This window comes from Amblyomma mixtum, chromosome 3 (assembly GCF_055824585.1).
Source record: "Amblyomma mixtum isolate Tamu chromosome 3, ASM5582458v1, whole genome shotgun sequence".
Taxonomy (NCBI): domain Eukaryota; kingdom Metazoa; phylum Arthropoda; class Arachnida; order Ixodida; family Ixodidae; genus Amblyomma; species Amblyomma mixtum.
Window position 1 is genome coordinate 14202496 of NC_143014.1, and position 27926 is coordinate 14230421.

The 27926-nt window shown below is 46.9% G+C and overlaps 1 protein-coding gene across 8 annotated transcripts in view; it reads right to left on the minus strand.

The window, feature by feature from the left end:
* Positions 1-27926, minus strand: part of LOC149349277 (WD repeat-containing protein 11-like) — a 222502-nt gene that overhangs the window by 137324 nt on the left and 57252 nt on the right. For 6 of the 8 annotated variants that reach the window (XM_089578206.1, XM_089578208.1, XM_089578205.1 and 3 more), the window contains 3 exons: positions 14637-14769; positions 8741-8910; positions 5578-5758 (listed from right to left, as the gene is read on the minus strand). In XM_089578206.1, coding sequence (XP_089434332.1) covers positions 5578-5758; positions 8741-8910; positions 14637-14769 — 484 coding nt within the window. Of the gene's footprint in view, positions 1-5577; positions 5759-8740; positions 8911-10402; positions 12264-14636; positions 14770-27926 lie in introns of those variants that run through there. The other 2 variants (XM_089578210.1, XM_089578211.1) reach the window with 2 other exon arrangements.

The following is a 27926-nucleotide window of genomic DNA, read 5'->3' on the forward strand; positions in this document are numbered from 1 at the left end:
CCAATCACACTGCATTTTTCGGCTCCTGCGATGGCTACCGAGGCCCCAGCGAAGCAGCCGAAGTATGTGGCGAAGGACGTGGCAGAGAAAGTCGAAATACTGAAGGCTGTCAAGGAAGGAATTCCACGACAAGCCATGATGGCAAGATTTAACATGAAGAGGAGCACGCTGAGCTCGTACGTCAAAACTGAAGCTCAAATTTTGCAAGCTTACGATGGGCAACAGTTCTCAGACAAGCGGAAGAGACTCCTAACGGCAGCATACCTGAAGCTGGAAGAAGCACTGCTTCGATGAATTGTGGGCGCGCAAAACATGTAGCTGCCCTTGAGCGGACCTCTCATCTGCGCACAAGCAGAAAAGTACGCTTAATGATGGACATCGGAGGTTTCAGTGCATCAGAAGGGTGGTTGGACTGCTTCAAGAAGAGGCATAATAATTTGGTCTTCCGCAGTGTCTGCAGCGAGAAAGGTGCTGCAGATGCAAGCATAGAGAATGATTGGAGGACTGAGCTGCAACGTATTTAATGCCAATGAGACGGCACTATTCTACCAGGCCCTGCCAGACAAGACACTCGCTCTCAAAGGAGACCCTTGCGTGGGTGGCAGTACGGACAGGGCGACAGTTTTGCTTGCTACGAATATGACCGGCACGGAGTGGCTGCCGCTGCTGGTTATTGGAAAATCACAGAAACCGCGGTGCTTCAAGAAATTAAGAGAGCTACCCGTAGACTACCGAGCCAACAAAAAGGCTTGGATGACATCCGAAATATTTCAAGTCTGGCTGCGCCAACTAGACCGCAGGTACTGCTTGCCCTCGACAACTGCAGTGCACACAGCAATGTGTCAGGGCTGGAGAATATCGAGCTGCTCTTTCTGCTTCCTGCTTCCCTCCAACCCATGGATCAGGGAATAATTCAGCACCTAAAAGCCCGGTACAGCAAGCAGGTGCTTGAATGCATGTTGCTATGTTTGGAAGCAGGTATGACATCACTCTTCTTAGTGCAATGCATATATCAGTGCATGTGTGGCACATCTGCAGTAACTGCAAACTGCTTCAAACACAGTGGTTTCCCTGAGAGCATTGACACCATCGATGATGTGGATGAGCCGGACGCCAACTACGAGGAAGAGAGAGACTACAAAAGGTTCAGCTGTACATTTATGTCGCAATCGACAGTAACGTTGCCGTTGCCGGCCATCTCACCGACAGTGAAATTGTGGAAGAAGCTTTAGGGAGTGAATAGCCGAGTTCCGAAGATGACAACGACGCGCATGATGAACTGCCGCGTCACACTGTGACGGAGGCTGTTGAGGCCCTGAGTGTCCTGGAAGACATATGTGCAGGATCTGCAGCCAGCGTGCGCGCACTGCATCATTTGGCAGAAGTGCGCAAAGTAGCAGTAGCGATGTAAGTTTCCCGCTCAAGGCAGTCAACAATAACAGATTTTTTTCAAAAAATAAACGTATGTTGTGGGGCACTTAGTTGTGTTTTTTCTGCCCCTCTCGATAATTCGACATTCAGTTAATTCAGACATTTTTTCCGGCCCTGCGAAATCCGAATTAACAGGGTTTTACTGTACACATGACGCGCCGTCCTTTAAAGAGTGAATAAATTATTGTTTTTTTTGAGGTCTGCTTTCGTACACTAAAGGACCAGGCTTGGGTGCTTCGGAGCCTTGGCACATCCGAGTGCTATGTGGCTCTGTTGCGGCGCCGCTGGCAGCAAAGCATGGGCGCTTTCTTGCCATGTGTGTTCAAGGACGACAAGGCTTTTAGCAAGGAAGAAAATTATGAGCCTTTATCAGATGATGGAGATAGTAGTGATTCGATTGTAGTGACAGTAAAGTTGGCTGCAAAGGAAAAAGGGCGAAAGAAAGAAGCAGTTGCAAAACTTGCAGTCATAATACAGGACTGAACCCAGGAGAGTGCTTTGAGCAGTGCCACACACTGCCCAATTATCGCTGAGGCTGGGTGCATAAAGACACAACAAAAATAAAAATTCCATAAGTTGTTCTTACACAGCTGTTGTTTCCTTTCGCAGTGCCCAAAACTAGCAAAATAGTTTCAGACCGAATCGCTGCAAAGTGGGCATAAGTTTCGAACTGCAAAAGGTTAAAAAATGACGTGCTGCACGGAGATTTGAATAGTGCAGGGTTGTAAGCCGTCAATCTTGATCAGGTCTGCACATTTTTGAACGCACCTATTTGCTAAGTGCTTAGCAAAGCAAATTAACCCACTTTTTTATTAACTTTAATGAAAAATTTTCTATGGAAAAGTTGAAAAAATACTAAAAGTGCCCATTTCAGTTATTTTCTTCCATATAAATTCAGCATGGTTCAACTTTTCAAGCTCAAAATAAAGCCAGCAAAATGTTACGATCTGCAGCACATGCCTCTGCACTCCTGCATCGCAATGTTGGAACTCGCAAGTGTGCCCTAATTAAAGGAAGTCTGCAGTGGTAAGAGCAATGGTTCTGGGATAAGTGCAGGCACTGTGCTTTGTTAGGGCTATCATGATCACTGCAGCAGGAACGCGACTAAGTCATTGCCACTTCATGGCACAGCACAGGTTTCTTAACTGCAGTCCAACATAGCTACGCTATCTTGCGACGAAGTGTTCTCTCACGCATGTGCAGTCCTCGCTTCAAGAAGCACCATCGTTTTACTATGGTCGCAGCGCTGCCGTGTGCTTCCTCTTCAGGTGCTTGTGGCAAAGAGACTCAGTTCGAATTTCCCCGCACCATAAATATAATCCAAGCTCATGTAGCGGAACATGCTCGGCAAAAACACAAAAGCCTCCCATTCATAAGAACCAAATTTTAATGCTCAAAGTTCCAATTAATGTGGCTCTACTGCAGAAACAAACCGGAAGTTCCGATACTGATGCCGTTGTTACAGCAATGCGAATGAGTTCAGTGAAATCAAGCTATCCGCTGTAATGCGTGCGAAACCTTACTCAGTCATACACACACCTTATGGGACACGTGAAAGTGCTATGCAAAAGCTCGACAGATTGAACAGGACCCAAATTTGAGCCTCTTGACAGCAATTTTTTCTTTCCAGAAGACAAAATCCTAACTTATCAAACTGGTCTATCAAAAAATTCCCAGTTGGTTTCAGCTGGTTTAAGCAACAATTTAATCGGAATTGTTCCCAAAACAAGTTTGATCCATTAAACCAGTTAGAAATTTTTACCCGTATTCGCCGTGTTCATTTGGGACAATGCTGGCAGTGCCATTAAAGCAGATGTGCTAAATGCACGTATACCGTGCACTAACAGCAGGCGGCAAAAGGGGATTGGATGCCATCAGTCATCTTTTCCATCACACACTGAGAGGAGAAACCAGAGTCCTGCCTGTTCATATAGAAGAAACATGAGATAAAGGCTTCCACTTGCGATTCTAATTTAATTACTTTGCGGCAGTTCCGGTCCTTCCGTGTGTGGAGCTTAGCGCTGTGGGCTTGAATTGGGGAGATAAATACGTTCTCCCCGCTTAACCGCGGCTGACCCAGTTCAAAACCGCGCGGACCCCACCCCGTGGTAGACGGGCCTTGCTCTATGGGAACAAAGGAACGACACACTGGCTGACACAAACAAGGCATTTATTCCTATAACAACAATAACGCCAGCTAGCAACAAAATACACTGAGGAATCGAGGATGTCCGACTCACCAGCACGGTTACGAGCGAAGGTTCGCCCACGCTATGGCAGTGGGAAAAACTCCAAGGCCGGACGGGACGAGCTGAGGGGAACATGTTCCCACAACAAGGTCACCCGCCGGCGAAGAGCGGAGCCTTGCGCGTGAACGTCCACGTGCTTCCCTGATGCCAAGCCAAAGAGAGCCGACTCTCCCCTGCGCGCCCGCAGCAAAACGCCATCCGTGGCGCTGGTGTCGCTGCGACGCGAGCGCCCTCCCCTGTTAGTTAAAGAAACACAACTAAGGGGAGTGCGTTGCGGGGGAAGCTAACCACAGTTGGGGTGCATTGCGGGAAAGCGAACCACAGGGAGGCGAGTGCATCCCCACAGCTGACAGTACACAGAGTACACCCACAGTACACCCACGATGTGACGGAAAGACAGCTTCAGAGCCTGCGTGTCTCCTTTTTCATGCAAGGGGGACACACTACAGGCATCTGTGGCAATCAGCGCGTAACCCATCAGCAGCACGATTATTCACGGGTGGACAGGCTCCACTGTTGTGTCAGAGGTTGTGGTGGCAATGCGAAATGCCTCATGAAGCCCCTGCAGAAGCTTTACAGAGGCATGTGTCCCTCTCTTCAGCACAGGCCTCCTGGGTTGTGCTCATTTCGACACTTTCACATGCGGCATCTTGTTTTTCCACCAGTGGCTTGCCTCGTCACTAATCACCACACGATTAAAATGAAAACGTTCAACAGAGGTCTGTTTGGTTTGGGATGCATACAGAAAAACGAACGCCAGCCAAGTTCTTGTAAGCAAACACGACGTTCGCTCGGTTTCTTCATGAAGGTGTGACTGTGGGCAAAGTGCAGCTTGGCTTTCAAACTCTCATATAGTTGTTGATCGCCAGGTCACTGGACTTAAACTATGGATATAAGAAGAGGAAACGGTCCTGACGGAGCAATTATATTTCTAGGTGTCAGTTGAGCATGCCATGACTGAAGCAGCAGCCTTGTGTGCGGGTTTGGCTTGGTCTCCAGCACAATAGTTCCGTCAATGTCTATCCTGTGGTCACATGCCTCATAGTGCTTAGCCACTGCACATTGCTCACTCTGACATCAGCTGCTTCACTCTTTCCGTGAAATATTTTGTTGGTTCCCCAAAGTACAATGGTGGACACTCAGAGCAGGGTAGAACACCTTGGGCCTTTTCTTTAGGATGACGGTCTTTCGGGTGGGGCAACAGGCGTCCCATGGTGGTAATCAACTTGGTCACATCCCTTCATTTCCGAGAATCCGAGCGGAGGTTTCACTGACGCCTTTTAAGCAAGGAATGCATATGCATCTTTCCCGCCAGCTTACACTTGGGCTAGGTGTAGAATTGTTTTGGTTGCCTCTTTTTTTGTTTCAGGTGATTCATGGAACTGGGGCATCCTCTTCTTTGGAGGCCAGCGAAAACTTTACAACACCGCAGAAAGCTGTGATGTGGACTCAACGCAGCGCCTGATCCCCATTCGCAGCTTCTGCTGCCCTTCACAACCTCTTGACCAATCACAGGCGTTGACGCGGCCCACAGTGTGCCCTGCAGCACCGGCTGCATATTTCTACTAGAAAAGACGCTTGCCTAATTTGGGTTTGGTATTCGAGTTTGCAGCATGAAAAACTGTAGAACGCCGCTGCAAGCCAGACAGTGCTGCAGCCTCCCTTTAAGACGGAGCTTAAGTCCGATCTTTGCCTGAAGCCTGCTTGACTTAGAAACCAAAAAGCTCATAATTCACATTTGGCCCAACCACGCTAAATTGTCCATCATTTTTTTTTATCGTCACTGTATTGAGAGAGCACATGCACACACGTATATTCACTCATTTGTAAGCTATCCACAACACTCCCGGTGCCTTTTGCCATTAGGGCACACCTTGATGAATGAAAACAGGCATACCAACAGCCACCAGGGGTCTGTACGTGCTCCAGTTGCCAAACGTCACTGGTGGGCACATACGACTCAGGTGTGGTCCAGGGGCCAGGGCCTCCAAGAGGCCAGCTGTGATGAGGCGCAGAGACCACCCCCTGCTGTCTCCAATCAGGGCAGCCAATCGCAGCGGCTGTTCAGGAGCCAGCCCCTGCAAGGCGTGCACTTCTTTGCAACACTACTGCACTGGAATGGGCTGCGGAAGTCACAAACACACAGCGCCATGAGCTTCCCAAGGCACTGCTGCTGACCACTCTTGTTCCCAGGGACCATTCTCAATCAAACAGGCAAGAACTTTCTCTGCTACTTTAAACTGCACTGAATATGGTATTTACGTGCACAAAACATATCAACACAATTGCAATGTGCCCTCACCACTTTCTTTTTCTCAAAAGCAACAAGCCCTCAGTTAACACAGTTAAACACATCAAAGGAAGCCTGACCAACTAGTTATTTGTCCCATGAGGTTTTATTGGTAGTGAAGCAAGAGGTTTAAAAGAAAGCAGCAAATTTTAAAATTACCGCCATTCTTGAAGGACCACAGCAACTCAGGATGTCAAAAAGGGGACACAGCTGTGCTTTGTTGTTGCAGCCCTTCGTTTCATAAATGTCTTCCCAACTGGCCCACAGCTACCCCCTATTCATTACAGCTTTACTTAAGGGGACACTAAAGGGAAAAACAACAAGCCAGACAGACTATTTCTCAGAAATACTACTGATGTTAAATCGGCACAGAAAGGTAGCTGTGTCGCTCAGAAAGCCCTTCCACATTCAAAGTGCTGGCAAAAAATGAACTACTGCGACATCATTTCTATGACCACTTTGCAATGGAGCTTTCAGGCACCAATTCTGCTGAAGCCGAAACTAGAAAGCAGACTTTGACTGGTCAGGTCTGCCATAACGGCAAGGTATAAGCAGAGCTCTCTGATATTACAAGTAGTAAAAACTTCCCATATGCAGGGACTCCGGAACCAGGGGGGGGGCAGCCACTTCCCCCCCTCCAACTTTTTTCCAGCCACCTCCCCCCCTGGATCTTTCCCGATAGCTGATGCGGTTCGCCCGATCGGCGGTGCTCGCCGCTTCGGTCTAAGCACAAACATAGACTTATACTGGTTGTTACATGGGGCTCGCCTGCGACATCCCACCGCTGTCGCACGCTAGCCCCAAGGATAGCGTTGACCTGGCAGTCCGGTGTCCCGCGGAGAGCATCGGCAGGTTCCGGCAAAGGACGACGGCATCGTCTAACACGAACAAGGTTTAATACTGCATCTCGTAAGAACGGCAAGAGAAGCTGGGCCCAGAGAGAAATCTGACACGCCCACACAGCAGGTGTCTCGACGGTGACCTAGCGGCAGGAGCATCCTTCAGAGGGAAAGGTTCCGAAGATGCGCACGTGTCAAACCAGCAGTCATGTTCATGGCAAGCGTCGCTGACTCAGACCCGGCAGCGCCGTGATCCAGATCCATCCGGCCCGGGGCGAACACTCTCTCCCCGAGCACCGTGCTTTCACCAGGCATTTGCACACATGCACGCATGCACACGACGACACGTGGCAAGTGGATCTGTCTGGACACGATACCCGAGACGGCTCTGGGCGGCAGCTGGCCAAGCGAATTGTCCGTTGCTCGGATGATACTCCTGCGTCCACTGTAGCGGCGTTGATCTCGCACAGCGGTTGCAAAACGTAACGCGGTCTACTTGCACGTCTCTCATCCCTTGAGTGCATTTTTTAATAACTGCAGATTTACAACATCGTTGCCTCGGAAGATATCTGGGTCTCAAAAGAAGATCAACAACTTCTTCGTACCTGGGACAAAACGTTTAGGCCATGGAAGCGAGGTTGCACAAGGTATATTGCATCGCATTTTTTGTCACCACTTTGATTATTGATGTGTTTCTAATACCCCTTCATATTTGTATTTTGGCTGGCAGCAGGAAGCACCTCTCATGAAAGTCAACCAGATGAGTGTGCGATAGAAGCAGCAAATATTGACCGTACGTTTTTGCAATGTTTTATTTCCACCGTGCTCTTCATGTGCCTTTCATGAACTTTTTTGCATGTCATGCATGTTTTGCATATCTCCTCCAAGGTTCTCCTGCGTCGGGTACCTGCGAAATATACCCCAAGATTTATTTTGTCATTTTTTTGCTTCCTTGCAGTCTTGTGTCCATCACACTTTGGGGTTTTGTCTAAGACTAAGGAATACATAAGTGTTTGGTTTTATGGGGTTTAACGTCCCAAAGCGACTGAGGCTATGAGGACGCCATAGTGGAGAACTCTGGATAATTTCGACCACCTGGGGTTCTTTGACGTGCACAGCACACGGGCCTCTTAACTTTTCGCTTATGTCGAGATCTTCCGGGCCAGCAGGCGAGCACCATAAGCCACCGCGGCAGCTTGAGTGCCGCAGTGTGTGCGACAGCTATGATACAATTCATGCAGTTTTCACTTATTTCATGAATGTTAAGATTATTTTTCTAAAGTGTTTTCTGCTCTAAAAAGTTGCCAGTCTGCTAAATGAAACGTCCATTTAAAATCGCTAAAAACAGACGGCAAACTAAAAGACAAATCTAAAAAACTCGCTGCTCTAAAAGCTCAAAGCGAGCACACAATGACCACGGCGGGCCTTGCTCAGAGGGCACAAAGGCATTTACTGCTGCAACAACAATAACGCCAGCTGGCAACAAAATGCGCCAAAACATGAGTTCCCAAGCCAAAGAGACAGCTGTCCCGTCACTATAATGCATCCCTTGTTAGTTAAGGTGAGGATGCATCATGGGGAAGCCAAAGGGGACGGAGCAGGTGTACTTAGCTCTTATGCAATTTTCTGTCTTATTAAAGCTTTGCTTAAGGCAAAAATAAAAATTTGCTATCACATATAAGCTAACCTATTAGTCTAGCCTGTCTTAGTACTCCCTTTTAATGTCCTTTTAACTTGAGAGCCTGTACCAAAGCATTTGCATTCGAGAGGGTTTGGGGTTTTTGAGGAAAGGAAATGTAGTATCTGTCTCGCATATCTCGGCGGACACCCAAACCGCACCGTAAGGGAAGGGAGGAGTGAAAGAAGAAAGAGGTGCCGTAGTGGAGGCCTCCAGGGTTGGCATTTGAGACCAGCAATAAATTCCCACGCACTTTTTCAGTCGCAGTCAGCTTCAGGAAGACAATGCGGCCATCACCCAAAAGGAGGGCCACCTTGCACTGGCTGCTTGGGCACACTGCCATGCCAGCCACTTTGGAATGCTTGCTTAACCGCAGGGCTTCGGAGGAGCAGTGGGTGTTGTAGCCACAGGCCTGGTCAAGTTCTGGAGGGAAGACAAAAATTAAGCACAAATGCTTCAGCTTACCTTCGCAAGCAGACCAATGGCATTCTAACAGCCATGAGTAAGTGGTGACGGAACATACAAACATGTTTACCTTGCTGAGGAAACGGTTATACAGAATTTTCTAGCTGTACTGATCAAAAATGATGTTACATGATTTACCAGACGCCAAACATGGGCATATGGTTCCCTCTTTCCTAGCTCCAACACAACAGCCTAAGGTAATGACAAAAGTATCATACACATTCATGATTCACAACAACACAGCAAACGTGGACAAAAGGGAGACAGACAAGACCGTCCGTGTTTGCTGAATCACGTAACTACCAACTCGCCCAAATTTCTTCACTGCGCATCATATACTTTCACCATACAGTCATTAAAAAGTCAAAATCATGGAGTAAGTGAGCCATAAAGAGGTATGCAGCCTATTATCATCATCACTTACATCCACAGCAGGGCCTCCAATTAAACCCTGTGGCCACCCAATCCCTGCAAACCTCCCAATCTCACCGGGCCACCCCTTCTCTAACTACCACTAGGAACCACTAGCGCAATGGGTTATTCCTCATGCCTCTTCTAGATTTCAGCTAGGATACCATTACATTGTGTTGGTTCCCTAACCAATTCTTTCTTCCTTTCACTTAACGTTAACCCTACCGTTTTCCTTTGCACATCGCACTGCACTGTCCTAAATTTAATCTCCTCCAAGTTCCTGCCCCATTAGCAAGTATTGGCAATAAATAACTATCACGTACTAATGGGCCAAAGTAACCGACCTACTCTTCCAAGTTCCAAACCATGCCGCACTGCATGCGGGTGCCACTTGAAAATGCACTCCTGGTCTCCCAATTCCCTGACTGCTTCCAATGCTTCGCTGCCTATTGTGAACTGCCATTCTCTACCAAGAATGTTGAATAATTTTTTTTTTTACTTTCTTTCTTATTGATCTTCTGACCCATCATTCTGCTCTGCCAGTCGAGGTCCTCAATCATGCACAGCAATTCCTGCCACGAGATACGTAGCAGGGCAACGCAATCAGAAAATCGGAGGTAACTGAGGTGTTTACCATTAACCATACCTCTTCCCCATCCAACCCTCTGAACAATTCTTGCAAACACACGGTGAATAACAGTGGAGGGATTGTACAATATTCCTGAGCAGTATTTTATCACTTCTTCTGTGGAGCATTGTGGCCACTGTGCAGTCCCGATAAATATTTTCTACAACCTTAACTTATGCCTCTTCCACGCCCTGGTTACACAATGCTTGAATGACTGCTGAGGTTTCAGCTAAATAAAATGCTTCCTCCTAATGTACAAAGGCTATATATTGGGACTGGTTATATTCTGTGCATTGCTCTAACATGTCACTAATACTGTGAACATGGTGTACTGTCAAGTACCCTTTCCGAAAACCAGCTTGTATTGGTCCAAGGTAAGCCCAAGGTTCTCCTGACTCTGCTAGTAATTACCTTGGCAAATACCTTGCAGGCAACGGAGAGTAAGCTGACCAGTATGCACTTCTTAGAGTCCCCTTTCTTATGGGCTATAGGGTACAGGTTGTGCCCGGCTCAGGAAGAAGTCGACATATCCCACCACGCTTGGCTGGCGTGCGCAGAGGCTATGCGATGGGATGTCGGCAGTGCACCGTCTCGGCTTGCCGGCAGCTCCGCTCCCTCCATTGGCTTGTCTGGGATTCTCCTTTCACAGTAGTGTTAGCATTCTCCCATGCTTCCGGTATGCTCCAGGCAATGACAAAGTTTCTCTAGAACCGTCCTTGAACAGACCAACAGCCATTTGACCCTCACCTGCCACTTCTCCCCTCTGCATGGCTTTTTTTACTTCCACTTTTGTTTTCGGCACAACATTCAACTTCTCCTCTGTCATTAGCACCATGGTTATTTTGGCTACAGCACAAATCTGTGTAAAATTTCCCGGTTCCTTGAACAAACATCTCACCCATATTGCAAATGGCAGTGTCCTGCTTGCCTCCCAATGCATGCATATGACCATGCCTAATTTTCTCTTTGCCACTTTCAGGCCCCCTCCATTTTTTACACCACACTCAATCCTCTCCATACATGCTTCCTCATAAAATTTACTTCTGCACTTCCCGACTAGTTTTGACAGTTCGATTCTGTCTATGGGGCTCTCATGCTTTGTCATTTTCCCTCTTGGGAGAGCTTGTCTTTACTCTGCCTAGCTACTTCTATTGTGCACTCTGTGATTACATTGCCAACACTGTCATTAACTGCCTGCACATTAGAGTTGTCTTCCCGGGCTAAAGCGGGATATGTGTTCTTGATCCAAGATCCTGAACTCCAGTAATTTTCATTTTCCACTGTCTCATATATGAGCTTCTTCCTCACAAGTTTTCCGATTCCCAATTCAAATTTATTTCAGCACTCTTACGGGCCCAGCTGGGCACCACATGCGAGGTGAGCAGGTAACACAACCTCCCAAGAAAAAGAAACGCAGCAAAAGGCTGCACAAGGCTTCACATCATAACAAATAAAATATAGAAAAAACAAGAAACAAACAACACAAAATGTACTATCAAATTGGGGCAAGTTCAAACCATAATGCTGCATCCGTTTCAAGAAATGTTAGTAATAATAATGATTCGAAAGATAATGATAACAATTCGGCAATTGTTGCAACGCTAGTAGATGAGGCCCTCTAATCTTTCACAGACAAAACTAATGGGGGAATTCTGATATCTGTTCATGCAGGTGAAGGTTGGTTGAATTTTATGCTCGTTGTCTCTACGAGGTGACATGTGACGAGCTGCTCTGATCATGCCTGGATACGAAGGATGAGTTGAAAGGGAGCGGAAAAATGATAGGCAAAAGAATTTCCATCACATACTGTGACGGCCTAGAAGTGGGCAGTGGCGCGGGCAGGAGTGCTTGTGCTAGGCCCGCAGCCATTGAATCATTTCATTGCCATCTGTCATCAACATCTGGTTCATCTGGCTTGCCATCACATAATAATATTAAGGTCCAAGAGGTTTAGGGATTGTTTTATAGGGCAGAAATGCTCTGGTATGAAAAGAGGAAATCTAGGCTGATTCTAGACGTCGCCATCATATGGTAGCTCACCTTGCCTCGCACTTCCACATCTTGCACATGTGGAGTTTTATGAGGGGGAGGAATACATTTTCCCCGCTTATCCGCGACTATACATCACCAGCCCACCCCATGAGCGCAAACACCATGAGGGGCTGTCCTCTTGGGAGCAAAGGGATGACCCGTGCTGGGAGAAAAACGCACTTATTGCTGCTACGCCAGCTAGCAAACAAAATGCACTAAGGAATCGAGGACATCCGCCTCACCAGCACGATTACGAGCAAGTGCTTACCCACACTGAGGAAAGTCCTCAAATACACCACTGAGATGGATACACGATATCAAGTCTATTTCATTTATACCGTATTTATCCGAACCTACGCCGACAGTTTTTTTTTTTAAAAACAAGATATGGAACTCTTACACTGACTTAAATTTGAAAATTTTGTCGTCATATCTATAAAATATGACGACAATGCATAGAAATGAAAAAAAAAAAAGTGGCACCACCACAAAACACCAACAGAAGGCAGGACTGTAGCCATTACTATCCTCCTCCCACTTGGCTGCCGCAGCAGGCAACACTGCTGCATCCACTACTGGCTACGTTGTCAGCAGTAGTAACTTCCGAAAGCATGCGACTTCCCATACACTTTCTGGCATGCAGCCCTGAGTCCCTCCATGACACCTCGTTTTCTCCTTGTGTGGGGCGGCAGTGCATGTTTTCCACACGTGCTTTTTCACCGACACCAAGCAGACGGTGCCATCATAGTGAAAGCGAAAAGTTGTGCTGCTCAAGGGCTTCAGCATGGGCAAAAATAATGTTCACTTTTAGAGGGGGAAGCGTGATGAACTGTCTGCTTGCACCACAACAAGAAGGGCCCGAAGGGGAATCAGCACGGGCAGAGTTTGTGAAGTGTTACAGGCCAAAGAGGTGGCAAGAGAGCGAGGCATTCCATCCGCATCAAGCGCACGTTGCTAGGAGTAGCTAGCAGCATGACCTGATTGCGCACTGTGTGGAGAGGAGGAAAGTGATGACAAGTGAGCGGAAGCAGGTTCATGGAAATAAATGCATGCTGTCCCTGCTATCGCTTTTAATTCTTTTTTTTGGCCAGCTTATATTTGAGGAAATTTTTTTTTTTTAATTGGCCTTCAACTTTCAGGTGTCTGCTTAGAATTGTGGCCGGCCTAGATTCAAGTAAATACGGCATACTTTCCACTTAGGCTTTCCCAGGCCCATTTCCTGTTCTTCCGTTAGTGGAACAAGGTATTGACGACTCATAAACTACTTTGTAATACAAATTCTACTACTAAAATTTCATTATATTAGAGGCTATGCCATAGTCCTCTACTGCGTGGTCACCTGCCTCTTCTTCCAAGCCTTGGCACTGAAGTTGCTCGTCAGTACAGTCCACTGCATTTTTAGTGCACTCATTAAAATTCTACATATTCACAGAACCTTTCCCCCATTTCATCATCACAGCTTTATGTAGGAGTGTAGGCGTCGGCAGCCTTCAACTTGTACCTCCTATAACACTGAATTCTGATAAATTCCACCCTCGTTATTGCTCAAGAATCATTAGTGTTCTCAGCTGTATCCTTATTAACCAATTGGCCAAGGTTCCTACACCTTATTCGTGTCTCTATGGCAGACCCTGAAAGCAGAATACAAGCCCACCCTTCAACACAGTATATGCCCCGTCCTCCTAACGTCAACCAACCCAGTGACAGCCCAGGGAACTCATTTTCTTGCACCATTGTATTCCTTTTCCAATGTCTATTCACTAACTAGCTCAAACTAAAATCCTAATGCCCAGTAGCTCCTCAAACAGCACTGCTAAGCTTGCCTCACCCTATAAGGCTCTGGCATTAACTATTGCCAGGCTCAGTTTCCAATGGTGACCCCCATCCTGACTCTTTAGCACCTTCCACTATGTCACAGGTCTGACCACTGCCTTGGTCAGAGGCTCCGCAGCCACTGAAGACTATGGGCAGGAGTTAATTGGCGTTCAATATGGGAGGTGGTGACCTTTCTAGTGTGCGACTGGCATAGCTTTACTAGTCCTTAGCTCTGTTCGCTTGGAACAAGCAGCTCTCCAAGTCTGGTTGTTGAACACCATCAGAACCCTAGGATTTTTTTTTTTTACCAACACAGAATAGGGGATATTCAAAAGTCCGCAAGTGCGCTTTCCCACATAACTATGTTGCCCCAAACAAGATGGCCGACTTCGCTACAAAAAGGAACTACGTGGGCTACAGGACAGGCGCTAAAGGTGTGGATAGAAAGTAAGAAACGTGTTTTGGAAGAATCAAACAAAAAACCAGTCTTTCTTGCTTTGTTTCAGCTGGAAACGCATGGCCAGCCATCTTGTTTGGGACAAAATTGTTATGCGGGAAAGCGCACTTGCGGAATTTTGAATATCCCCTATTGAGTAAGCACTGGGATTCAAGCCACAAGCCTGTTGAATGTGAGGCGGATGCTCTAGCTCTATGCCACCGCTTTAAACCACACAGTGAACTATGTTAAATGACTATTAACAAGTGTCCGACAACTGTGATGATGACAATTTGTTCCTCAGCCTATGCATCTATGGCGACATGATCAGCTTCAGCACCTGTACCAGTGAAAACTACGTACCTCCAGCCAGAGACCCTTCATGCGCACTAACAGAACCAGACTCGTGCAGGCAGAAGAGAAAGTCACCCTGCCAGCATGGGCTGCAGCGCAGGAAGGCCGAGCCATTGCGCTCCAGTGGTATGGCACCCAAAACCTGGAGTTGTAGGACGGCCAGTTAGAGAGACAACCACACTTCACACGAAGCAATATAAAAGATCCCTCTTTCATCACACGCTAACATCCACCTGAAGAGATTTAGATACAGTGGAACCTCGATTATACGACTTTCAGGGGACCGCGCGAAACCGTCGTATAATCCGGGTGTCGTATAATCGAAAATCAAAGAATGCGGCCAGTGGCGCTCGGCCTTGCGCCGAAAACTGTTGACCGGCTTCAAGCCCGCGGCAAGTACGCCAATCAGATTAAAAAAGACAAAACCCAGCATTTGTTTGAAACAGATTTGCAAAAAAATCTTTATTACCGTTTAAAAAAAATCGGTAATTTTTCTTTTTGCACCTTTGCCCAACCTCGGCGCATCAACTTTCTTTCAAGGGCTGCCACGTCCGGCAGTAGGTCGCCAACATCGTCGCGCGCGCAAGCAAAGCGCCGGATGTTCTCGACGCTCTGCAACACGTCCGCGTAACTAGGAATGGGAGCGCAAACCTCTGCATCGTTGTCCACTTCGGAAGTTTTATCGTGGGGCACAAGCATCCATTACTTCCATTACAAAAAGCGCCGTGGACGCCGCTGTCCTCGCTTGGGCGAGCGCGGCCTCGCCCGCTTATCTGTTTTTTCATCAGCGTCGGCTCCTGCGGACGCATCTGTTGCTGGGACGCGCGTCTTATCTTTTCTCTTTATCTTTCCTCTGATCTTTTAACTCTCCTCGGCAGCGGTGGTGGCTTGGCTCACGCCAGTAGGCGGGCCCGTGCGCTTTCCTTTTCATCCTTCTCTCAGTCGCAACAACACGCAGGCCGCGCCTCCTTGGGACTCCGACTGCACAGGCTCGACGAAAAAGAGAGCAAGTGCACTTGGCGGCCTCGGCAACGCTCTCTTCCGCGCAAAAACGGGGGTGCTTAGATTCGCATGCGAAGTTTTTTTTTTTCAGAAATTTTTTTCCGAAAATAGGGGGGGTGCTTAGAATCGCGAAAATACGGTACATCCCGGCCTGCGTTTGCTGACGACCTTTTTTGACGGACGGTACGAGCCAGCCGTCGTACGAAGCGGGGTCCTTCTAAAATTTGCGTCGTATAACCGAGGTTTTTAATGCATTGTCTCTATGGGGGTTTTGCCGGGACCGCACAAATTCGTCGTAAAATGCGGGTCGTCACATGACCGGGGGACGTATAATCGAGGTTCCACTGTACTTCCAAACTGCATCGCCTGTCACAAAAAGTAACCACCACTAGTGAGGGCAGATATATACCCCTGTCAAAAGGGCAAATTTAGTGCCACTTTCAATGAGTGTCATTCACACAGCGTCACATGATAAACTTTGGTGACACTCACTGCAGAATGATTCAGCTTGAATGCAGTGAGCTTCCCTGCATGGTGAAAATTCCTGCATCATGCTCTGGAGGAATAACTGGCACCATCCAGCCTGAGCAGATGTGCACTTGCCATTAGTGGACACTGCGCTTAATTCTCAACTCCAGGGCACAGAAGTACTCTCCAGGCTGGTCAGTGCAAGGACTATGTGTGCACCTGCATGGCTTGGAAGTTTACAACAACTTGCCAGTATGGTGGAGAATGGGTTGTGTTGTGTTGAGTTTAATGGCGCATAAGCGGCTAAGGCTACCATGCGCCAAGCTCAGGGTGTAGAACATGTTATGCAAAAGTGTAAATCAAAGGGCCTAAAAAGTTCATTCATGCAACCTAGTAAAAAAAAAAATACGGCAAAATTTTACAAGTCACTTATGGTAAAAGCTTTAAAAAGGGTCAGGTAACATCAGCAGCTATCCTTGGCTGGGCAAGGATCTCGAGGTTCCCACCTGATGGAATAGGGACCTCAGCTGTCTTCTCAGGAATGAGAGAGTGGCTGAGGTATTTCAAAAACAGGTAGGGCAATGGGTTAAAATTTATAGTTTATCGAGAAAAAGCTAAAAACAGAACTTATCTCAACAATTGCTTTATCACCCAAGAGTAGCATTGGATGAAGAAGTATGTGTTCATTATAAAATTGAGTGAAGTACTTTCTCCTTAGTCTTTCAAGTTTTGAGCATGACATTAAAATATGGTTTATTGTGAGTTCGTCTCCACATGTTTCACAAAGAGGTTTGTCTTGTTTGTCTTGTCGGAAGTCAAGGCACGAGAGCGAACCCCCCTGCTGTGTGAACATGCTGCACCTACCGTACGGAGGGCATGAACCAGAGAAATGAAGATGGCAATAGAGATAAGAAAGAACCAAAAAACAGCTGAAAACAAGTAGCAACTAAGCTAAAAACCGATTTCTAAACCAGTGGTACATACATTATTATATGCACTCTGTTGTGGTTTGAGTATAATGAAAAGAATTTTGCCTGCCATCAAAATACAAATTTTGTTACGATACAACAGTTAGGAATGTGGTGCGTTTCACTGCAGGTACAAGATGCTCGCTTTAAAACGCCATTTTCTTCCGCTTGCCGTCCACGTGAAGCTGTTCGCCTCTCAACCACTTTGCAGCTGCACCTTTGCATATTCAAGACGAAGAACTCGGAACAGATGAGTTAGTTAGTTAGTTATATGGGGTTTTATGGCGCATAAGCAACTATGGCTATCATGCGCCAAACACAAGGTTGGATGAGTTCTGTGAATAATGGTTTTAACAGCAAACAATGCCCAAGAATGCTACCAGATTTGCGTAGTCACATATGCGCGCTGTGCGAGCCTATGGAGAATACCGTCGTAAACAGGCTCACTTTTCGCATGCATTCCACTTTAATTGATCAGGTTTTGAATCCCCTTTGAAGTCTGAATTAACCAAGTTCTACTATAAACATTATATGGTGGTTCAGTTATTGGCAGCGGTGGCATAGAGCGCGAATGAAGTCCAAAAAATTGAGAAATCACCCGTGATATGTGTTTGAAATTTCAGGTGCTCTCAACACTGCCTCAGTGGGGGGGCACGTCAGGATGCCAAGGGGTCCAAATTTTCAGTCGTCCATTATATGCAGTTGATCGCTTAACCAAACACCAGCTGTGGGCGAGCAGGTGCAGAAGGCCTACTCCAAACTGCGCTTTTCTTCCTGGTGCTCCTGAAGTGGCACTCAACGAGACAAAATGCACTTGCTGAAAGTGGCACTAACTCTGCCCATCTGACGCCCGCATTAGAAGCCCATGGCCTTCCTTTCTTGCAAGACATAGCGCGTGCATGGAAGTCATTAATTTTCTTTTAAATACACAGCTTTTTAAATTTTCTTTGCCTGACTTACTCTGAAGAAAAGGAAGTATCAGTTCTGCAGCACACACGTACTACATGAGCTCTTGTGCAGTGCTTTGGATGGTTTCACTGTCAGTAAATAAACCTGTGCCCGTAGATGTTTGAAGTAGTGCCAGTGAACATAGCTGGATGGCAGGAACACCGAGCCGTGTCAATGCATGGAGCCACCAATACACAAACTTCCACAGTGCAACTGTAAACTATTGTAAATGAGGAGCACCGAGTTGTGAGGAAAGTGGTGACCCCTCCCAGGAGAAACATGAACAAAGTGCTGCTGTAGTCTGCTTACAAGCCAGCTCTGTTTAGTAAACTTCACCTTTTCATTTCAGTCTGCTCAATGATGTAGACTGTGTGCCCCCACAATAAGGTCACCATTGTAACCAATTAATACTGTAGTACCTACATTTAGCTACAACACGAATGGTACCATAAACTAAACAGTGCTGCCTTTGCAGTCATGTTTCTATTTTTATCAACCGAATGTATGCCACATTAAGGGGTGATGCAGTTTTCAGATCATGATAAAAAATTAGGTTTTTATTGTCTCTTCGGCTAACCCGTTTTCTACACTGTCACCAAGTTTATTTGCAGAAACCTACCGGGCAGTACTCTAAAAAAAAATTTTCATTAACCATTGTGGTGCATGTTGTATGTCATGAAAGGGCAGAAAAATCTGCGTTTTTTTTAAACCTAAGTTTTTTTGCAGCACCGTGCCAGATCAATGCACGCTTTCACATGTGGTTTATTCTATATCGGTGAGACAGGCCGCTGTATCAATGACCGTCTACGCAAGCACGCGAAAGATATAGAAAACCAGTCAAGCAAAAATAACATGGTCATGCATTGTACGGACTGCGAAGACTGTGAAGCACTGCTTAATAAGACCCTCGCCAGATACAAGGACCGGACCTCACGGCTCATCTTCAGAGCATTCAACATACCCTACGGTGACATGTGCCGTCAATGGCTCTGATCCCCCAGGAACTTGCCTATCTTAGACACCATTATGTTTTGCTTTCCATGTTTCCTTTATATTGCTACCTTCCCTGTCACAGTAAATCATTTGGATGATAGTCAGTGCATGTGTCTGAATTCTTCTCTACCGTCCTGTCTGTTAGCACTGTTCAGTCATTTCCATCAACATACACCTACCAGCCCAACTACTGTAAAAACCTGCATATAATACGAGGTTTTTTTTTCCAGATTTTAGCATGTCAAATTTCCACCTCGTATTATATGTGGATCGGAACAATTTTCGGCCAAAATCAGCAGTTCCGGTTTCGTTATTATTGAGCGCGATCACCATCACGCGTCCAGCGAGAGGAGGCACTATCTAGCGGCCGCGTAGGTCGGTAGTTTCGGCATGAACGCCATTTCACTACGCTGACCTGACCTTGGGGACATTTCAGTGAAAGCAGCACTCGGCTGCTTTTAAAAGGAGAGCAATCGCAGCTGCCGAAAGCATTCCAACCGCGTCAAGCGCTGCTACGTGGTCTGGATGCAGTTACTGCCGCTGGACCTCTCCAGCCACGCTGCGCAGCTGGATGCTTGGGCCAGCATTCCCGAGGAGCTCACCGGCTGTTATCTGAACGCGGCTGACGGTACTGCGTCACTGACAGAAGCCTCCCGGAAGACAACATACACGATCAGGACAAACACTAAAGCTGTGACTACTGACACTTCCAAAGTGTGCGCGCCAGCGCCTATGCCGCAACAGTGGTCTGTGCGCGTTCGTAGTGCTAAACTCAAGTAGGCTCGAGCGTGGCACCAGCCATTCGCGCTACACACGTCACATCCAGCAAGCGGGCATGCACAGATGGGTGGAGGACGTTCCCGTAACTTCCAGAATGTCTTCGAGCTGACTGCCCTTCCTTACTCGCATTATATGCGAATGAAAACTTTTTTTTCCATTTTTGCTATCTCCAAACTACAGCTCGTATTATATGCCGGTTTTTACGGTAAGCCCCCCTCTTAATATAAAAACGAAAATTTCCAAAGTACATGCATGAGACTGCCACATGTCAGCATTGGTCTCCAATGTGGTTGCTGCTAGCAACCAGCTGATTTTATGCGGCAGTCCATGAAGCAGCATCTGCTCTTGCACTCGGTTGGCTATGCTTACTCAATCATCTTGGATTATATTGTTTTGGCAAAGCCATAAAACAGAGGAGGTGTGGTATAGGTTTGGACTTCTGTGCTAATAGACCAAGAGCCCTAAAGAAGTATAACACGGCGCATTTTCAGGACCCCCTAGCAGTGCGAAAGTGGATTGATCAGCAGACGCTATGGACATACAGCTCAATTCTGTGGTTAGCACGCAACAGTCGACTACAGCCAACTGAACAGGATGCCATGCAAGGCACCACAGACTGTTCAGGAGAAGTAAGTGTTGGGGTGGACTTGGAGTGCTTTTTTCTCACTTGTTGCTCATTTAGCGGCAGTTTTGTTTGAGTTGTTGCAGTTCTAAAACCATACTGCAAGTCAAGACATTCTTTGCCTTAAAATTTTGCAATTTATGAATTTCTTGTATGAAATTAGCATCTCAGTGTCCACCACAAGCACATCGAAAAAATTCAATACAGAAAATTTATTGGCTTGCAGCATAAACACGATGAATAATGAATCGGCCTTCTGCCACATTTCGTTCACTTTTCACTACAATTAAGAGAGAAAAGTCATACAAAAAAAACTCTTCAAATCAGGGTGTTCCATCGAATTTTTTCAAGTTTGGTTTGGGTTCAGGTTCACGGCCTTCGGGTTGTTCCGGGTTTTGCTCTAGAGGGACATTTTGTTCTGTTTCGAACTGGTTCAAATGGGTGCAGGATAAAAAAAGTTTGAACATATGTGAGAGAGCGAGATGAGGAGGAAGCAGGGTTTTAACCCTTTCACTGCCGCTCCCGAGGTAACTCGGGTGGCCACATATGCACAGCCCCTGCTTAAACTCATTTTGGCTTCTTAACCCACTCCCGGCCCCTCCCGATGTGCCATCTATGGGCAGGCCCCACAAATTCATAGGACTTGTAGGGTAAATTTTACACAACAGATGGTACACATGTTTCCACATCAGTCGCTTTGTTTTGGTGGTTTCAGTCTCAGCCCAGCAGCCATGGCGACACAGCGTGCCACATGCATCCGCGCTTTGAAGGATAAAGAAAATCGAGAACTGCTTATGAATTCCAAGTCCAATGATAGTGACAACGAGGAAGCAGCCCACCTAAGTACCCTGTCGAGTGATGACAGTGATGAAGACCCTCTGCCACCGAAAAATCCGCATAAGAAGAAATCCGACGGGCAAGATTTCTGCTGGAAAATTTGATTCAGTACAACTAATATCTACAAGATTATCCTGAATAAAAATGTCTACATGTGCTGCAGAGCATTCCAGTGCGTAACTAAGAAAAAATTTCCAGGAAACGAACATGCAAAAAAAGAAACCCGACAGGGAGTGTGCAGCAGGGAGCAAAAAAACCTGGTAGTGAAAGGGTTAATCAAGCTTTTTATGCTATTTACATTTCAGTGTGAAATCGGTAGATAAAATAAAAAATGCAAAATTTGTTTATGGGGGAGGTTTTCACTTTATCTACTTTAATTTACTGCCTGCGATCAAATGATACCAATTTACAGCAAGAGCTGCGATATGACATTAACTCAAAATTACTGTAAATCGGCTATGTACAGTCTTTGTCAAAAGTAACCAGGCTGCACGTTTTTTTCTTCTCAGTCGTACATTAAAGCTACTATGCCAGCCCTCAAGCTCTAAATCTCTGTATGGGAAAGGAGAACCCCTGTTCTCACCTTCAAAGAACTTTTTGATCTTTAGGGAAGCCGTGAGGGCTCTGTTACGCGAATGAGAAGCAAACCATGGAGCCTGGTTACTTTTGACAAAGACTGTACCATAAAAACCTGCGTATAATACGAGGTCCTTTTTTTCAAAATTTTAGCAAGTCAAATTTCCACCTCATATTATATGCGGATCCAGACGATTTTCGGTCAAAATCCGCACGAGACCAGCAGGTTTTGTGGCTCACCCGGGAGCGGCACAGAGAGGCTGTTCCACTCCTGCACTCCTGTCTGAGCATTTCGCACATGCACAGCAGCGCTCCCATTTGCTCACTGAGCGAAGCCGGTGCACAAACCCACTCTGCGAGAGCCATAGTACTGACATCGTGAAGCAAAGGACGGTCGCCCCTCACATGACAACTGCTTAAAAAGAAAGTAATCATGGATGAGGTGGGGAGAGCCTGCAGTTACTGCTGCCGGACACGGGCCCGGGCCCTCCAACCACGATGTGCATTCAGGCTTGGGCCAGCATTTCCGAGGAGCTCGGCGGTTTTTATTTCAGGAAATGCGGGATATCTAATGCGCTCGATGGTACCGGTACACCAGGTGATGACGATCATCAAAGCTCCAATGAACACTTCTGAAGTGTGCGCACCAGCGCGTAGGCCAGAACCGGTCTGCATATACTCGCGGCGCCTCTGTACCTGCCGCTCGCACTACACGCCTCGTATCTGGCGCGCCGGCGTTTGGCTTCTCATACGCCTTCAAGCTGACTGCCCTTTTTTACTCGCATTATATGCGGATGAAAACTTTTTTTTTTCCGCTTTTGGTATCCCAAATTGCACCTCGTATTATGAGCAGGTCCGTATTATATGCAGGTTTTTACGGTATATGCAAGAATCCATGGATGAGGTACAGGGGTAGTCAAAAAATCCCAGGCCGCTCCGAACAGCCGCGGAGCGGCTGCTCTCCGCTATCGGGGCGCTGTTATCGCACGCGTGTCTCGCCGCGCTCGGGTTGCGAGGGTATGCGCTGAGAGGAGGTGACGCTCCCTCTCTCTCTCGCTCTCCATGATAACAAAGCAGTGAAAAAGACGGTGAGGCGCGTGCCTTCACGCCTTCGCTGTTCGAGATTTCCGCACTCGGCTGCGGTGCAGCGCATCGCGGAGCAGACGACCATTTGCGTAAAGTGACGCGCGCTGGCGGCCGTATTTAAATGGATTTCGTCTGCTTCTCCCAACTTCTCGGCTTCCTGGCATACGATATAATGCACTCACCTTCACCTAAGCTCTGTTGCGGCTTTCTGAGCACTCACTTTGAGTTGTGACGTTCTATATTTATAGCATTCTTGTTCAACATTCTGGAAATTTAGTACACTCGAATACGATTTCAGGACGCATTCTCTGCCTGAAATTCTCAAGGGTTTTTATTGCTCCGTTATTGCCATGTCGCCATCTCGAGTCTTGTATTAATGAGTAGGTTTAATGCTTTCGCGCAGGTAAAGCAGATATAGAGTCGGTCGTGTGTTGGGGAGTCAGCACGTGTTGCTGAAGCTTTGGCGAGTATTTCATGCAATGCTATGCAGTATGCTCCAGCTAAGAGGTCTACGTTTCCGGCACTTGCACTCCTCCCTCGGCGCTCGCGAATTCGTAGCGAGAATGAGTATTTTGTCACAATGTCAGAATATAAGCGCCCAACGCGTGGGTTTCATGACATGCCATCATATATGGGCAATCAAAATTGTAGAGATTCAGCCAGATATTCTTGCACCGTTCCTTCGATTTCAGGCACCGCGCTGCTCTTAGACGCGCCAATATACTTGTCAACTCTGGATAGGCGTAAAGTCGGCATCTGTGATTATCTGCCTGTACTCGGATGTGTTTGTGGTTGGCTCGCCGGACGATGGCTGCGGATGGAGTATAGCTACACAGATTTCATGAGCAATTTAGTTCCACTACAGCTGAGCACGGAAGGCCAGATACTGACGTCAACGGCGGAGACAGTCGGCTTATAGTACGAGCTCCACTACAAATACAGTGGGAGTCCGCCGTTTAAGAATAAAAAACTGGAAGTTTGTCAAAGAAACAGCTTGTTTTCGTATATGATATTCGGCTAAACATAATAAATTCCTACCATTTCTGCGCTCCTGAATGAAACAGTGAGGACGCAAAAGCAAAAAAAGTTCCCTGACATGGACACCGCGCGTATATAGTAGAGATGCGTACAAGTGCCCAGACGCGAAATGATTCGCTCTTTTTCCGAAGCCGAACGCAACATCATTGAACGCAAAGTGGACAGCAGTCCGGCAAGCCAACCACAAATACATCCGAGTACAGGCAGATAATCACAGATGCCGACTTTACGCCTATCCAGAGTTGACAAGTATATTGGCGCGTCTAAGAGCAGCGCGGTGCCTGAAATGGAAGGAACGGTGCAAGAATGTCTGGCTGAATCTCTACAATTTTGATTGCCCATATATGACGGCATGTCGTGAAACCCACGCGTTGGGCGCTTATATTCTGACATTGTGACAAAATACTCATTCTCGCTACGAATTCGCGAGCGCCGAGGGAGGAGTGCAAGTGCCGGAAACGTAGACCTCTTAGCTGGAGCATACTGCATAGCATTGCATGAAATACTCGCCAAAGCTTCAGCAACACGTGCTAACTCCCCAACACACGACCGACTCTATCTGCTTTACCTGCGCGAAAGCATTAAACCTACTCATTAATACAAGACTCGAGATGGCGACATGGCAATAACGGAGCAATAAAAACCCTTGAGAATTTCAGGCAGAGAATGCGTCCTGAAATCGTATTCGAGTGTACTAAATTTCCAGAAAGTTGAACAAGAATGCTATAAATATAGGACGTCACAACTCTAAAGTGAGTGCTCAGAGAGCCGCAACAGAGCTTAGGTGAAGGTAAGTGCATTATATCGTATGCCAGGAAGCCGAGAAGTTGGGGGAAGCAGACGAAATCCATTTAAATACGGCCGCCAGCGCGCGTCACTTTCCGCAAATGGTCGTCTGCTCCGCGACGCGCTGCACCGCAGCCGAGTGCGGAAATCTCGAACAGCGAAGGCGTGAAGGCGCGCGCCTCACCGTCTTTTTCACTGCTTTGTTATCATGGAGAGCGAGAGAGAGAGGGAGCGTCACCTCCTCTCAGCGCATACCCTCGCAACCCGAGTGCGGCGAGACACGCGTGCGATAACAGCGCCCCGATAGCGGAGAGCAGCCGCTCCGCGGCTGTTCGGAGCGGCCTGGGATTTTTTGACTACCCCTGTACATATGACAAAAGGCTGGTGCATTTTTCATCTACAAAACCCTGCAGCTTCAGCACTGAGCGGGTGGGCGGGCGGGCGTGCGTGAGTGAGTGTGAGAGAGTGCGAGTGTGAGAGTGAGTGAGTGAGTGAGAGTGTGAGAGTGAGTGAGTGAGAGTGAGTGAGAGCGAGTGAGTGAGTGTGTGAGAGTGAGTGAGTGAGAGTGTGAGTGAGTGAGAGTGTGAGTGAGTGAGAGTGAGTGAGGGAGTGTGAAAGTGAGTGTGAGTGAGTGAGAGTGTGAGAGTGAGTGAGTGAGAGTAAGTGAGTGAGTGTGTGAGTGAGTGTGAGAGTGAGTGAGTGAGTGTGAGTGAGTGTGAGAGTGAGTGAGTGAGTGTGAGTGAGTGAGAGTGTGAGTGAGTGAGTGTGAGTGAGAGTGTGAGTGAGTGAGAGTGTGAGTGAGTGAGAGGAGTGAGTGTGAGAGTGAGTGAGTGAGTGTGTGAGAGAGTGTGAGAGTGAGTGAGTGTGAGAGTGAGTGAGTGAGAGTGTGAGCGAGTGTGAGTGTGAGAGTGAGTGAGTGAGAGTGTGAGTGAGTGAGTGTGAGAGTGAGTGAGTGAGATTGTGAGTGAGTGAGTGTGAGTGAGTGTGAGAGTGAGTGAGTGAGAGTGTGAGTGAGTGAGAGTGTGAGTGAGTGAGTGTGAGTGAGAGTGTGAGTGAGTGAGAGTGTGAGTGAGTGAGAGGAGTGAGTGTGAGAGTGAGTGTGTGAGAGAGTGTGAGAGTGAGTGAGTGAGTGAGAGTGAGTGAGTGAGAGTGTGAGTGAGTGAGAGTGAGTGAGGGAGTGTGAAAGTGAGTGTGAGTGAGTGAGAGTGTGAGAGTGAGTGAGAGTGTGAGAGTGAGTGAGTGAGAGTGAGTGTGTGAGTGAGTGTGAGAGTGAGTGAGTGAGAGTGTGAGTGAGTGAGTGTGAGTGAGTGTGAGAGTGAGTGAGTGAGAGTGTGAGTGAGTGAGAGTGAGTGAGTGTGAGTGAGAGTGTGAGTGAGTGAGAGTGTGAGTGAGTGAGAGGAGTGAGTGTGAGAGTGAGTGAGTGAGTGTGTGAGAGAGTGAGAGTGAGTGTGAGTGAGTGAGAGTGTGAGCGAGTGTGAGTGAGCGAGTGAGTGTGAGTGAGTGAGAGTGTGAGTGAGTAAGTGTGAGTGAGTGTGAGTGAGTGTGAGTGAGTGTGAGTGTGTGCGCGCATGCGCGCGTGCGTGCAGCCTTCATCCTTGATGCACACTCCGCTGGGTGCATATCCAGGCACTCACTGGTAAAAATGCACCTTCACCCATCTTTACCCACCCCACCCCCACCTGCAGCCAATGGAACCGATGTGGATTGCTGTGAATGCTCCACGTATGCCGTCGCCAAAGCGTTCTACAAATGAACCCGAAAAGCATAAGCCTCTTGTCTCAGACACCAAGAACCTGAAATGCACCAGCGAGACGCAGATATAAGCCGCCCAAGAGAGAATTTAAGATCCAGCAGTCCGGGAACAGCATAATGAAGTCGCCCGCTGGTGATTGGCATCTATTTTTTTTTTTTATAAGCAGAACAATTTCAGCGCATCGACATAACACAAAATCATTTTATTGCAGTAGCATCTTTCTGAGCATAATCATTATCGCATGCCAGTGAGCACATGCATTTTCGCATTGCCCCTTTGTGTGTTTGCTCTTTAATTTTTTCTTTTAAGTATCTCTACCATTGCCACAAGCCCACCTATCCTTGCTTACCTGTGTCGCATGCAACAAGAAATATTCAGATTGTGAAAAAAAAAAATGCACCAATTTATTCATCCTTTATTTTGTAATATATTAGTAGTAATATACAAGGTTTTATATGTCAAAGCGACACGGGGGCTCTTCAACGTGCACTGACATCGCACAGCCATCAAAATGCAGCCACGGCTGAGCCATCGTGAGAGGTACCTGTTGTCTAAGAATGCCTTCGAAAGTAAATGTTGCACAACGTGGTTGAGTCACTGCGCCTATGTTTCACATATTTATGGTACATGACAAAAAGAAAAGGAAGCAATTCTCACTCAGTGCATTACGAGTTAAAGCAGTGCTAACAATTTCATTAAAACCATACACAAACGTGTGAAAGCGGGAAACTGTAATAAACTCAAGATTTCGGATCTATCTGGAGTACAATATTTTAGTATTGCCAAAAATAGATTGCACAAGTGCCAATTATTAGATTTTTTCCTACAAACAAGCCTTCCTTCAATTTTGTTTTTCCCATTTTCGCACTGTCTAGCGCAGACAGCTTTTGGTGGTTAAATCTACGTGCTAGCATGTCTCATTTTGTCTGGAAAAAAAAAGTATGCCAGGTTGCAAAAAAAGTGAGGCCGAATCAAGGCCTGAAAAATTCCTTTGAGTCGTTCCGGTTCGGGTTCAGTTCCAAGATGGCAAAAAAAAATATGGGTTCGGTTCTGGTTCTGGGCAAAAATACGGATTTGGTTCTGGGTTCAGGTTCGGTTCCACATCCTACTTCAGATACAAGACTGAAACTCAAAAAGTTTCGCGTCACTCCATAAAGAAATAAAAAATAATTACTGAAAACTACATCCCCTTCATGCATTTGTAACAGCAGACCATGCAGTTGAGCAGTCAAGAAAGAAATGAACATAGCATGCATTACTGTAAAAACAACCCATTTTTCAAGAGCTTAAAATTTTGTCAATTCAGCTAAGGTGGCAGTTAAAGCATTTCATGAGCAATAAAATTTGCATCAGACGTGTCGCAGGTCCCCTAGTTCTCTCCATTTTCACATCTACAAGCTTTTTGATGCTGCAAATGCAAGTTCATAACTTATACAAAATGG